This window comes from Carassius carassius, chromosome 38 (genome assembly GCF_963082965.1).
Source record: "Carassius carassius chromosome 38, fCarCar2.1, whole genome shotgun sequence".
NCBI lineage: Eukaryota > Metazoa > Chordata > Actinopteri > Cypriniformes > Cyprinidae > Carassius > Carassius carassius.
In genome coordinates, this window is record NC_081792.1 from 13,420,929 (window position 1) to 13,435,578 (window position 14,650).

The following is a 14,650-nucleotide window of genomic DNA, read 5'->3' on the forward strand; positions in this document are numbered from 1 at the left end:
CTCTTATCTTTCACATAGAAGTTTCAGAGTTAACATTGGTGAATACTCTTCTGAGGAAGCTACCTTGTCGTGTGGTGTTCCCCAGGGCTCCATTTTAGCTCCTATTCTTTTTTCACTGTATATGCTCCCTTTGGGTTCTATTTTTAGAAAGCATGGCCTGTCATTTCATTGCTATGCAGACGATACTCAAATCTATTTTCCCTTAAAACAGAGCTCAAATGGTTTGGAAGCACTTATGTCTTGCCTGTCTGATGTGAAAGCCTGGTTGTCTTTAATTTTTTTTAATTTTAATGAGAGTAAAACAGAAATAATTGTGTTTGGCCCATCAAATTCTTTTACTGCGCCTAAAGTAACCCTAGCCAATAAAAATGTATCTGTGAAGCCTTGGGTAAAAAATCTGGGTGTTATCTTCGATTATTGACAAACAGATAAATTCAGTGGTTAAATCCTGTTTCTTTCAGCTTCGACTACTAGCAAAAGATAAATCCCATTTTATCTACTAGAAATTTCGAAAAAATAATTCATGCTTTTATTACATCTAGATGTATCTAGATGTATCTCGCTGTATCTAGGGATTAGTCAGTCAGCCCAATCTCGCTTGCAAATAGTTCAAAATGCAGCTGCTAGGCTTTTAGCGCGCTCCAAAAAATGGGAGCATATTACACCGGTTTTACGCTCTCTACATTGGCTACCCGTGCGCTATCGAGTTAATTTTAAAATTCTACTTTTAGTGTTTAAATCATTAAATGGTCTTGCCCCTACTTATCTTTCTGAATTATTGACTGAATACCAACCCCTCTTGTCTCTCCGGTCATCCAACCAGAGATTATTATGCATCCCCAAGTCGAGGCTGAAATGTAGGGGTGACCGCGCTTTCTCGGTAGCTGCCCCTAGATTGTGGAATGCATTACCCCTTTGTATTAGATCTGCACCTTCACTATCTGTTTTTAAATCTATGTTGAAAACTTACCTTTTTGATTTAGAGTTTTAAAACTAAGAATTTTCTACTGTATTGTTTTATTGTATTATTATGTTTTGTCTTATTTAAATGTTTTTATTGTTGTTGTTCAGCACATTGGTCAACAGTGTTGGGAAGGTTACTTTGGAAATGTAATAGGTTACAGATTACAAGTTACCCTGTTTAAAATGTAATAGTAGTGTAACTTTTTCAATTACTTTATTAAAGTAATGTAACTAATTACTTTTGAGTACTTTTTGATTACTTTTCTAAATTTGTGAAAATTAAAGAATAATAAATGAAAGCATATACATCAACTTAAATACATTTATCTAATAAGCATGTGACGTATTCTGTGTAATAAACTCCTGAAACATTGGTGTTTTTTTGAAACTGCTGTCTCTTTGTATATGATGATAGTTTTCTCAAAATAAGTAAAATGCACATGAAGTGACACAGAGCAGTTCTAGAAATTATGTTTATGTGCTCGTGTACTCCTATATTGAGGCGGCAGAGGTTGAAAACACTGCGAGCTTCAGTAGTCCTGTGTGTAGTAAATGAAACCATGTCTTTGCCATTAATTTACAGGAGGGGCAGACTGGGAAAAAAATTCAGACTGGAAAATTCAAACTCATACAAACAAATTCATGGACAAAACTATTTTTTTGTATGCACCTGACATAAAAAAGGTTTAAATCTTTAATTTGGGGACATGCAAAATAATTAAAAGTTCTCTCCTGAACTGCACCTTCACTTCCATTTTTCTCTTCAGTCTCTTTATTTTGCCCTGTTATCCATCTCTCTCATGACTTTAATACTCAAGATTGAACAAAACTATACTTTACAATACAATACTCTACAATACTACAATATCTTTATAGAAAAATCCTAATACTGTACACGAGTCATATTTTTCCCTAACAAAATATTACCATGCTTTTATTAGCCTATATAAAAGTAAAATAACCTTGTTTTGTTTTTGTTTTTTTTTGAAAATGGATTTGTATTTATTTTTAAATAAATACATTTGTAAAATAATTTTACATTTTTGGTTACCACAGTTAAACAATAGTAACCATTTGGTTGTGGTGTTGTCTGTCGTAGCTCCCCCTAAACCTATAAAAAAAAATCTGATTTTTTTTTTCAGCTAAATTCCTACTGTAACATTACAACTGATAATAATGATGTCCTTTATATTGTATTTTGAGTGATGACTGATGAGCAGCGTGCTGCTGCTTGATTAATTAAATTGAAAAACAAAGACAAAAAAGCATCTTTACAGATGAAACTGACCTGAAACCCTGAACAGTAGTTCTGCTTCTCTGCTCCAGCTGTGCGCTTCCACAGTCCACTCTTTTCTCTCTCTTTCTCTCTTTCTCTCTCTTTCTCTCTTTCTCTCTCTCTCTCTCTTTCCCTCCCTCTCTCTCTCGCATTGATTACTCGGAGTCTGATCCAAACCGTTTGGCGGAGGCGCGGAGAGCGCGCGAGTCATGACTAACAATTCATGACTTATTGGAGATTTAATTATCAAATGGCGGATTCGCAAATGATCGCTTTAGTACATTCGGCAGACAATTATACAATAATGATATTAAATAGTGGGGCAAAATCGGCTGCCAGGCCACCGGGAATTGTCCCGGTTCTCCCGGTGTCCAGTCCGCGCCTGATTTCCACAGACACGCAGAATGTGCAAGTCATATATATTGCATTTTTGGGGCTTAATATTCACAGACACTAGTCGATGTCATGTTTTGATTCAAGTGTACTGACCTACTTTTGATTTAGTCATCCAAAATGTGGCATATTCCGTCCGCGTTAGGCATTTCGTTTTTATGACTGGATTCTACGAACCAGACTGTATTTCCGCATCCCGGAAATAATTAGGGCGGTATGTCTCAGAATAGTCAGTGCAATTTGGGAAAGAAATCAGTTAAATCTGTGTGTGGATGTGTGTAAATATTCAAATGTAATCCCCTTTGTAATCGTTAAAAATTTCATAAGTAACTGTAATTTAATTACTCATTTTTTCGTAGTAACTGTAACTAATTACAGTTACAATAATTTTGTAATTAAATTACGTAACGCCGTTACATGTAACTAGTTACTCCCCAACACTGTTGGTCAACCAGTGGTTGTGTTTAATAGTGCTATATAAATAAAATTGACATTGACATATAGAGTTTGACTCCTAACCCTAAGGTTGTGGGTTCGAGTCTCAGGCTGGCAATACCACGACTTCGGTGCCCTTGAGCAAGGCACCAAACCCCCAATTGCTCCCCGGGCGACACAGCATAAATGGCTGCCCACTGCTCTGGGTGTGTTCATGGTGTGTGTGTGGGTTCACTGCTGTGTGTGTGCACTTTGGATGGGTTAAATGCAGAGCACGAAATCTGTGTATGGGTCACCATACTTGGCTGTATGACATGTCACTTTCACTTCTGCTTTTGGTCAGGTTGAAGCCAGCTTCATCCACATATATGAAGTTGTGAGATGGTTCACTTAAATCCAATTCCACATTGGACAGCAAGGGAAGATATATTTATTGTGATGTAGATGAGAATCTGTGGGCGGACAGACTGACATGTCAGGAGGTGTAGACAGACTGCACTTTAACTCCACATACATTGCTGCATGCAAAAGTAAAGTTCTGCCTTAGGAGTGTTACCTGTGTTTGTCTTTCTAATTTTGTACTGTATTTTTGCCTTTGTGCCCGTAAATCTTTTCTATAACACAATAATGTGGTAAGATTTCTTTTTAGTTTTTTTTGTCAGACCACTAGTAAAATGTAACTGTGAATCCTATCCAGTCTATTTCAGTCATTATCCCACGAACATTAATGTGTACATTTGTACTTTTGAAATGTATATATGGCATAAGAAGTGCAGCCTGTTGCCATAATTTACATTAGGTAATACTAACAGAGTGCACTGTTATATTGACAATGTGAATAAGCATTTTGATCTTGTTTGTGAATAATGACACAAGGACTTTTCATTCTGATGGCACTGATATGCTCATTGACATAATTACTTTTGAAAGATGAACTAAATATTTTGAAGTTACAGGCTTTTGCAGAGAACACATTGTGTGGTGCTGTTTGTAAGAATTGGTTTGAGAAATGCACATACTTCTTTGCAAATATTAAGGATGATTCCAGAAATGCACCAAAGCTACTGAGAAAAAAACTGTAAAGTAAAGATCCTCTAATTTTATAAATATCCAGTTTTAATTGGCTCCTAAAAATGAAGCAGCACTCTGTGTGTCCTAAAACAGCTAACGGTTGAAACTACATTTCCCATCATGCATGAGATGCATTAGGATGTTGATGTTTTAGTTGAAATACTGAGAGGAGGGAGCTCAGAGCTGCACACATTATCCAAAACGCTCACACACAAAGCATGAATCACTGAGCACACGCACTCATACAGCTCAGATACCAGTCCACGCAGTCAGTGATGTCGGCACTCTAATCTCCAGTCCGATTGGTGGATGGATGCCTGTCAAACACAGGCTGCACGTCTTGTTCCCAACAGTTGGACAACACAGCCCCGGCGATCAGGGCTACTGCTGTGTCAGAAAGGATAGCGCGGCAAGAGGTGTGCAGAGGAAACTTAGGTGCTCTCTAGTGTGTCCTCACCGCACATTTCCTCTCCTTGGGATAAGGAACAGTCGTCTGGACTCGCTGCAGACAGCATGCAGCACAGATCCTCTATGAATACGGGCTTTAACTGTCAGGTAGGAGGATGGAGCGTCCCGAGAGCCGGAGTGTCTCTGGCGTGTCCTTGAGGTTGTTTGCATGCATCTGTAGAGATGTGGTTGATTCAATGTTGAGTTCTTGTTATATAACGGTCAAAAATGTCTTTTTCATCCTGGTTGTTAAAGGTTCATCTCTATCTTCTCCTACACTCTTTCTATCAGCATTTCCTGTTTCTGTGTTCTTGGAGCTATTTTGGTACCTCCTTCCCACGGTTTCTCCGTTTCTCGTCTTTTCCTCTCTCTCCTCATGTCCTTTTCATCTTTCATCTCTGAGGGTCAGAAGGGATGAATCTGGTTCAAATGGAAGGGAACAGCTTTAGAAGGAATAAAGGAGCAGATGTGTACACAAATGTGTGTCAGTATTTATTCTGGGGACATAAACAGCATATACAGAGAGAAAAGATAAAGACAGCAAGATCAGAGGAAGTAAATATTGTATCCAAGAGCAGAAAATATTTAAGCTGATGACGAACTAAGCTGTAAATATGCATTTTAATTATGCTAATGAGGCATGGACTGTTTGTGTGAGCGTCATGCTAGTGTGCGCCGCTTTCGGCTCTGTGGAAGGATGCTGATCCTTCCATTGCCATGGATACCACTGCCGTCTGTCGGGATCAGTCCCGCCACTCTCGACCAATCGAACAGCTCAGATCCCATTCATCCTCCTTCAGCCTCTTCATCCACCCCAAATAATCCTGTCTCTCACCGCTACAGTTGTAACTGCATAATCATGCAGTTTTAAAGACTTACTTGCAGGGAGATCTCTAGGACAGACGAACAGAGTGAGTGAATAATGTGACTGATGGCTGGTGACACATTGTTTTGTTTCGGCTGTTTAAAGGGTATGGCGTCGTGACCTGGCGCTGTGCTGAAGATTGATCTTCAGTGGAGAAGACTGCATGCAACAAATGCATGTTATCATTTAATAAGGTTTCATAGGCAGAACTGGGTCACAAGGTACCATGACCCAGAAAACGACAGAGCTTTGTGTGCTGAAGAAGATTAACAGGAAGTGATAGCATTTCAGTGTACAAAGTCCTGTTTACGGCAAATCCAGTATGACTAAGCAACACAAAATTATAAAATTACCGATATTTTTCACCAATGCGATCAGTACTGCGTCTGTTGTTGAATTTTTAATGATACTGGACAGCATCAGTTTTATTTGAGTATTTTTTTGCGTAGTTTTATTGATATTTTGAATTGGGTTTTTATAAAAAAAACTAATTATATTTTGTAATTTTTATTATATATATATATATATATATATATATATATATATATATATATATATTAATTTGATTTCAATTGGTAATTTTAGTACTTAAATGTATCAGTAAGTTGCCAAGGAAACATTTAACATTTTTAATTTAATATTTAGATTTTATTTTATTTCAGCTTTATTTAATTTACCAAGATTGTTTTTAATTGTTTTTGTTAATGATAAAAACATTGTTGATTGATATTGGATTTTTAATTTTGCTAATTTATCCTATTTTTAAATAAATTCAATTGTTAAATAAACCTAAAATGTAATAACACTGTAATCTGTAAACGTAATCTTAAAGCAAACCTCGTTATGAATATATTTTTATACTGTATATTATAATGCTATGATGTCTAAATTCATTTTTAGCATTGTAAACTATTAACAATTCTAGTTTTGGTGTTTTATATTTAATTTAGACAAAATATTATGGCATTTAAATAGTTATCTGCTATGAATATAACTATTGGAAAGAATTTTTATATCTGTGGCTTCCATAATAAATCAGGTTTATCCCAAGTGAACCAATAATGGATCAGTTCAGTATGATGTTAAATAAAAAGTCTAGAGATGCATTGTTTTGTTTTAAAATCATGTTTTGTGTGCCATAGATTCAGATTTGTAGAGAATATGACTTAAAAGTCCCTTGACATTCGAAACTATACGCCCTCAACTTCCGGTTGACCGGATGTCCCTCCTCAGAAGTGGGAATGATTATTCTAGGAGTATCTGATCTTCTTTCATCTCCTGTAGACCCTTCTAGAGTTGCGTTGTGATGAATCTATGGTGTTATACAAGTTACAGCAAAATTCTCAGCTTGTTTGGTAGTTTGGTGATTACTCTTCACATTATAAGCTTCCTTGATAACCTTGAGTGTAAAGCAATCCAGATTCAATCTCCTAACGTCTTAAAGTCAATCATTACAGCTCACTCATTACAGCAGAAAAGCAACATCTGTCGCACACTATATATATACATGTGACCCTTTTATCCGCTATAAACCATTTACATAAGTCCGTTATGATCTATTGGATCTGTTGTTGACAAAAACATGCATTTGATGGATTATACATCCTTGTGTCCTCATAATGACTCGTTGCATCAATGCAATCTGAGTTTTGTGTTATTAGCAAAAAGAGTTGACTGAGGTCTCCTTAGATGCAGACAGAAGACTTTGAGAATGCTATCAGGGCTGAAAAATGAAGATGTTAGTGTAAAAACAGACTATAATTCTAATCGGAAGGCACAGAAGATCCCTTCAGAGTAGGAACTCTTACTATTCAGTCTACTGTCTGATGAGATCCATTGCTATTCGGGAATGTACAGTACAGACCAAAAGTTTGGACACACCTTCTCATTCAAAGAGTTTTCTTTATTTTCATGACTATGAAAATTGTAGAGTCACACTGAAGGCATCAAGGGCTATTTGACCAAGAAGGAGAGTGATGGGGTGCTGCGCCAGATGACCTGGACTCCACAGTCACCGGACCTGAACCCAATCGAGATGGTTTAGGGGTGAGCTGGACCACAGACTGAAGGCAAAAGGGCCAACAAGTGCTAAGCATCTCTCGGGGAACTCCTTCAAGACTGTTGGAAGACCATTTCAGGTGACTACCTCTTGAAGCTCATCAAGAGAATGCCAAGAGTGTGCAAAGCAGTAATCAAAGCAAAAGGTGGCTACTTTGAAGAACCTAGAATATGACATATTTTCAGTTGTTATACACTTTTTTGTTATGTATATAATTCCATATATAATTCCACATGTGTTAATTCATAGTTTTGATGCCTTCAGTGTGAATCTACAATTTTCATAGTCATGAAAATAAAGAAAACTCTTTGAATGAGAAGGTGTGTCCAAACTTTTGGTCTGTACTTTAAGTGTGAATATACAGGTCCATGCACTTCTGCAGAGTTAATGAATGCTGTTTAGGGAACACAAACAGTTCTGGCTCTGGAATTTCCTGTAAGATGTTCAATCTGCCAGGAAAAAACGACTCTACAAACCACAGGAGTAAAATGTATGGAAGCTTAATGCATTCACAACAACATTTGTCTTTTATTTATGTTGACTTGTTTAGTTCACTGTTGTTTGAACACGGAGGCGATGAAACATGTGGGTAGTATATATCACGGCACCCACATTCAAAATGACCCGTCTCCAAAAGTGTCGTCTTCCGTTGTTCCTCCTCTGCTTTTAACAGCAGCCTTCTTTGTCATCGTTAAATGGGGCATGAGAGGACAGCAAGAGGGTGACACTGGAAAGGATGAAGTGCTGGAGACAATCTCCGGCTGCTGGAGTAAGATAGGCAGCTGTTATCTGCAGGTTCTGGGAGATGTTGGACGGCTAGGTTTTGGACTTGCAATATTTTATTTTAGTTTAGTCTAGTCAATATAAACATTTTAGGCTCAACAACTCAAATATAACATTTCCTCAATATAATTTTATTCCACCAGACTCCAGATATTGAGCCTTTCTCTGGTAATTCACATCTTTATGTCTTTAGATTTATATAGTAGAAAAAACAATGATGAACAACAGAAAATGTAATTAAGCTTAGAGCTAATTTTATTTCCCTGACCTATCATGGGATTCTGAAAAGAGGGCATTACATACTGTACAATAATAGAGTCAGGTGGAGAGGGGTTGGAAAGTAATGGAATGTGTATCATCTTAAATATTTAGATTTTTATTTTATTTTATTCAGAATAACATGTAATGATAATTCACAAACAGACCAAAAACATGTAATAAAATGTATTAAAATAAGGTAAATTTTGATGCCATTCTGATTTCATGTTGACTTAAGCAAGATTCATGTCTTTAAGGCTGTGGAAATGCTGTGTTTGTGGAAGACAGTGTAGAATCTGTTTTTTAAGTATAAAATGAGGTCAGGATGTATTTTCTTTTAATATTTAATGGGAAAAAAGCAGTGGGATTCATGGCTGCTGTTGTGAATCTCTTTTACTTCCCATGAAAGTACATTCACACAGTTATGTTCAGTATTTTTAATTATCTTGATAATTTGTGATTTTGCTACAGCATATATATATATATATATATATATATATACAATAAGAATGCACAAATTGTTCATGTAAACCAACTGGTAGCCCTAGTTTTTGCATAAAAATAAAATAAATAAAGCTCTAAATTGCTCTGCTCTGTATGAAACCAGCATGTGAGAGTGACCCCAATCCCTTCCTCACCCCTGTGCTGCATGTGTGCATGTAAATCTGTGTCCACATGTGAGAATGTGCTTCATCATTATTCAACACGAGCAGCTGCGGTCATGTGCTTCTGTGCGCGGCACGCTGCTTGGGCTGAGAGGGACCGTACAACAGAAGGACATCAAATGGAATACACAAAGAGGAAATGGATAAAGCAGAAACAAAGTGTGAAAGATTAGGGATGATGAATGAGGGGGAGCTCAGATATAATGTCACACCTCAGCTGCAGACAGGAAGCTGCTTATTAATAAAAAGAGGATCAGTGTTTGTGTATGTGTGTGTTTGCATATGTTTGCACAGGTGTTATCCCCATCAAACAGCTTCTATGTTTTTTTCCCCTCCATGTCATTATGTGTCATACTAATGACGTGTGCGCCAGACGTGCTGATGAGTTATCAAAATATCTGTGTGCACGTGTGTCCTTCATCTCTCCTCCAAGAACAAGATGGAGAGTTAGGGCTCATTTTGATGACATCACAGGCAGACTGAATGGAGCTTCCCATGAGCCTTCTGGGCTGTGTTGCCATGGTAATCTACATAGATCACCCTGGATCCTCATTTATGGTTTTTTGCAGGTGTGAGTGTGACCACACACACATGCATCACAGCTCAAGAAAAATGACTCACCTTGGCAGTGATGCTCTGAGATTGTTTCTTTTATTGGACAAGCATCACTGTTACTAATGCTGCGCTTTAACACTAGAGCATTTGGTGCAGGCCTGAGTCTGCATGGAAACTGCATAGCAATTCACTAAAAATCACTTAACAAACCTAGCCAATTAAAAACTTGTTCTTGAGGCAGTCAAATCAGTACAATTTCAGTTATGATTTGCGGGTGAAGTGGTCATGTCAATATTGATCAATGCTGCAAATTGGCGTTCAAGTGCACACAATTGAATCTGGTGTGAAAATCATGTGGGGAACGAATCCCATTCGCAGTATTCCATATCGCACAGTTCCTATAGAGATGCCATGGTTGACCCTCCAAATTCGCCATCTAACTAACTCCTGAACAAAGCGATATAGCAATGTTCTAAAATCCTCACACCATACACTTTAGCAACTGCATAGTAATGCTCTGACAACCACTAGCAACACATTAGCATTTTACCAGCAAATTGTGCATCCCAAGCACCGATAGCATTTTCTTTTCTGAGAATGTAAAAATCTAGTTGGAGTTAATCAGTATCAACCTAGAGAAATTAAAACTGATGTGTTTCATCCATGTAGGAATCTGTTTAGGAGTTAAAGGAATAGTTCACCTAAAGATGAAAATTTTATGTTAATTTAAATAATTGTTAGCTGAAACCATGGTCCTTGGTGATACATAAAATGCCAGTCAGGTGCTGCGTGTCTTTCAGAATAAATAAAAGAATATAAAGGAAAACAAAATTAGTACCAGTGACTCCTAACGATATATTGAGGTCTTATGAAGCAGAGCGATTGGTCTGTGCAAGAAACTGAACTTTATTTGCAGCATTATTACCTGTAATCCATAGCTGCAGGCAAACAGGAAAATACCTTTTTTCCCACAAGCTGGTTCTTTCGAAGAGTTTGTTTCTATGAACTGGTTCAAATTACTAGGCCATTTACGTAATCACGCAATGATGTAATAATATACACAATTATATTATTAAAGCACCCAATAATGATGTGATGTGATTATAAAGTGAATAAACTTTTCTTCATCAGCTCACCTTTTTACACAAACAATGAGAAACCATAAAGACTTTCATTTCCTATATGCATATCACCGGGTCTTTGGTCTGAATCACAACAGTTCAATCAGGTCAGTGACTGTTGGAGTAACTGGAGTGCTGAATGAGTTGGCAAAACCAGCATCATAGGATCAGTTACGCCGGTATTTTGACTCATTTTCAGTTTGAGTGAATGTCAGGCATGTCCAAAAGTGAGTTTAGTTTGAGTAACTTGTAGATCTGTGCTGCTCGAGCTGCAAACTGTTTAAGACAGTTCAGTCCAGTTTGGTAAACTTATTCATCTAGTTCACCAAAAAGAACCAGTTCAAAAGAATGATTTGTTCGTGAACCAGTCATCACTCCGGAGCATTTGCCTGAAGCTCTGGAATATAGGTAATAATATTGTAAATAATGTTCAGTTTGATGTGATAAGCTTGATGCTTTTTTATTCTCAAACACTGGCAGCCTCTGACTTTCAACTTATGAACTGCCAATGGCCACTGTTACAGCTAAAAAACTTCTTAACTGTTTCACTCAAGAAAAAAAGCCACCTATATCTTGGACAGCTTAAGGGTGAGTAAATTAACAGCAAATTTTCATTTTTGGGTGTTCCTTTCACATGGAACAGAACAGCATGATTCCTCGTTTCCTCAAATATGAACTGTTGTGATCGAGCAAACCAAACCTGCAGCAAATGCTAGCTTCTCCCATGACCCCCTGGGCTTTCATGGATGCTCATATGTGCAGTGGATACAGAAAAGATTCACCCCCTTTAAAATAATCACATTTGTGGCTTTGCAGCCTGAAATGAAGATGAACAGTTTTTGTTTTATCCAGCATTTACTCAGTGCATCTTATAACATCCAAGTGAAAGATAAAACTCTAAAGAAAAACAGAAACACTAAGTTGGAAGAAGGATCACCCCCTTCTTTCTGTATTTTGTTGAACCATCTTTTACGTTAATTACAGACTTTAGTCTGTTGGGATTTGTCTCTACTAACTTTGCACATCTAGACTTTGCAATATTTGCCCACTCTTCTTTGCAGAACTGCTCAAGTTCAGTTCGGTTTGATAATGAACGTTTGTGAACTGCAGTCTTCAAGTCATCCCACAGATTTTCAGTGAGTTTTAAGTCTGGGCTCTGACGAGGTCATGCAAGGACATTCACCTTTTTCTCCTTCAACCACTGTGTGGTCAGTTTTGCTGTGTGCTTTGGGTCATTGTCATATTGGAAGGTAAACCTCCCCATTGACAACTTTCTGGCAGAGGGCAGCAGATTTTCCTCAAGAATTTGACAGTATTTTGCCCCATACATTTTCCTTTCTATCCTAACAAAAGCTCAAGTCTCCGCTGCAGATAAACACCTCATAACAGGATATTACCACCTCCATTCTTTACTGGAGGAATCTGTTACGTGGACGCCAGCTGTATTGGATTTCCGCCAGACATTGTTTGGTGTGGAGGCCAAATAATTCAATTTTAGTCTCATCTGCATCAGAATCTTCAAGGTGCATTTTGGCAAAGCTCAGTCTGACTGCATGTGGCCTTTCTTGAGGGGTGGCTTTTTTCTTGCAACCCTCCCATACAAGCCACATTTGTGGAGAATTTGTGATATTGTTGTCACATGTCATAAATTCCTACTCAGAGTTACTTTTCTATACCTACTGTAGCCTACATATAAGCACCCATGAGAGCCCAGGGGATCATGGGAGAAGCTAGCATATGTATGTGTAGGATGCTCTAGCACATAATTATAATCTCTTCCCATGTGATCCACATATCATTTGGCCTAAATTCTCATAGAGACCCGTGTTTTGCGCTGTGCTCTATCTCGTCCTTCTCTTAATAGGTCCCTTAATATAATCCGTCCACTATCTATGCATTTAAAATGAATTGCTTTGGTTCCACTGCAGGCTGTAGCCAGACGTTACTCTAAAGATGTGCAGGTGATTATGTGCAAGTGGTTGTTTGCTAAATCATATGAATGAATACTCCATCCATACTTGACTATGGCTGATCTGGATTCTGAGCCACAGGATAGTGTACTTTGGCTTTACAAGGGACTAAAATAATGTCATTATGTTCTGAGGACAACTAGTGGCAGGCCATGTTAGTTGTCATGGAAACTGTCTGCTAAGGTTAGGCAGAAGGCTGCTAATTTTGGGATGTCATCCAATGATGGTGTGAGGGGGAATTAAAGTGTCTGTCTGTTATGGTCTCAGTGTGATATATAAAAAGCATTTACAATCTGTAATGTAATAAACATTTATAATCTTACCAAAATATGTACATTTTAAATAAAAAGAATTTTATTAGCAAAGTTGATCAGGGTTTCCACAAATTTATTAAGCTGCCTAAGTGTTTTCAGCGTTTCCTGAGCTGCAAATCAGTATATTAGAATGATTTCTGAAGGATCTTGCGACACTAAAGACTGGAGTAATGATGCTGAAAATACAGCTTTGCCATCTCAGGAATGAATTACATTTACAAATATGTTAATAATATTATTACAGACCCCAGACTTTTGAACAGTACTGTCTGTGTGTTTATATGTGTAAAGTTCTTTGCCGTATTTCATAGAATGGATTGTTGGATGAGTTATCTGTTAGTTATGTATGTGTTACTGTGTGCTTAATAACAGTGTTGTGTTTTGCAGAGAAACGATGAGGAAGCCGTGGTGGACAGAGGTGGGACTCGGTCCATGCTCAAAACGAATTTCGAGAAAGAGGAGCTGGAAGGTAATTGAAGCTTTTTAAACGCACACTCTAACCTTGGAGTCAAACACACTGACTGATGAATTAATGTTTAAAGATAAAATTAAATTATGCTTAAAAACATCATTTAAATGTATCATATCAGCACAATATATTCCATTTTTTTATTTGTGTGTGTTGCATATAACTGAAGTCTTAAAGCAGTAGATACTTTCTAAACCTTCTAAACAAATTCTTAGAAATTAATAAGTGAATTTCTCTGAACTTTCAAGACTGCTGAATAATTATTGCATGTGACTATTATATAAAGTACGCTGATTGAGGAATTTGACTAAGAAGGTATGTTCATTAAATTAAGAGTACAATTTCTTTCTTTTTTCTTTTTTTTGTGTTATTTTTAGATTTTGCTTTCTCTTTTTCTTGTGGTTATAGTTTTTAGTTACTATCCCAGTACTAGTTATTAAAGCTGCACAAAGTTGATTCTAAACATTATTAGCTCCAGAAGCTTCAAGTTCAAACGTTTTGTAGAATAGCGCCCTCATTTTCAGAAAACAAAGAAGTAGAGAGGAAATTAACCCACTGTTTGACATTAGCTGTTCTGAGTCCTGAGGAAAAATTCTATTTTCCATTTCATTCAAGCTCCTTCACACACACACTTGGAGCCTCTCTGTTTTCCTCATCTTTGCTTGCTTTAACCATCTGTGTGACCAAAAAATGATGTACCATTTTCAGAAATGAGACTGGTAACCATGGATTAACATTGTTTCAGTTCGGAAGAGAAGATTTTAAGTAGAATTTTTTAAAAATAACCTTAGAAGAGAATATGAGGTTTTTACATTTTTGTGGGTTAAAATTCGTTGAAAGGGATAGTTCACAAAAACTTTCACCGTCAAGTCATTCCAATCCTACAGTATAAGATAGAATAAATATATATAATTTTTTTTTTTTACATTTAAATTAATTAAATAAATATAAAATTAAAATAAATAAAAAATAAAATAAATAAAATGAAATAATAAAGAATAAGAAC

General features: G+C 37.0%; 1 protein-coding gene across 5 annotated transcripts in view; it reads left to right on the forward strand.

Moving 5' to 3' along the window:
• Positions 1–14,650, forward strand: part of LOC132119384 (sodium-driven chloride bicarbonate exchanger-like) — a 51,489-nt gene that overhangs the window by 15,809 nt on the left and 21,030 nt on the right. For 4 of the 5 annotated variants that reach the window (XM_059529277.1, XM_059529275.1, XM_059529272.1 and 1 more), the window contains exon 3: positions 13,563–13,644. In XM_059529277.1, coding sequence (XP_059385260.1) covers positions 13,563–13,644 — 82 coding nt within the window. Of the gene's footprint in view, positions 1–4,317; positions 4,694–13,562; positions 13,645–14,650 lie in introns of those variants that run through there. The other variant, XM_059529274.1, reaches the window with a different exon arrangement.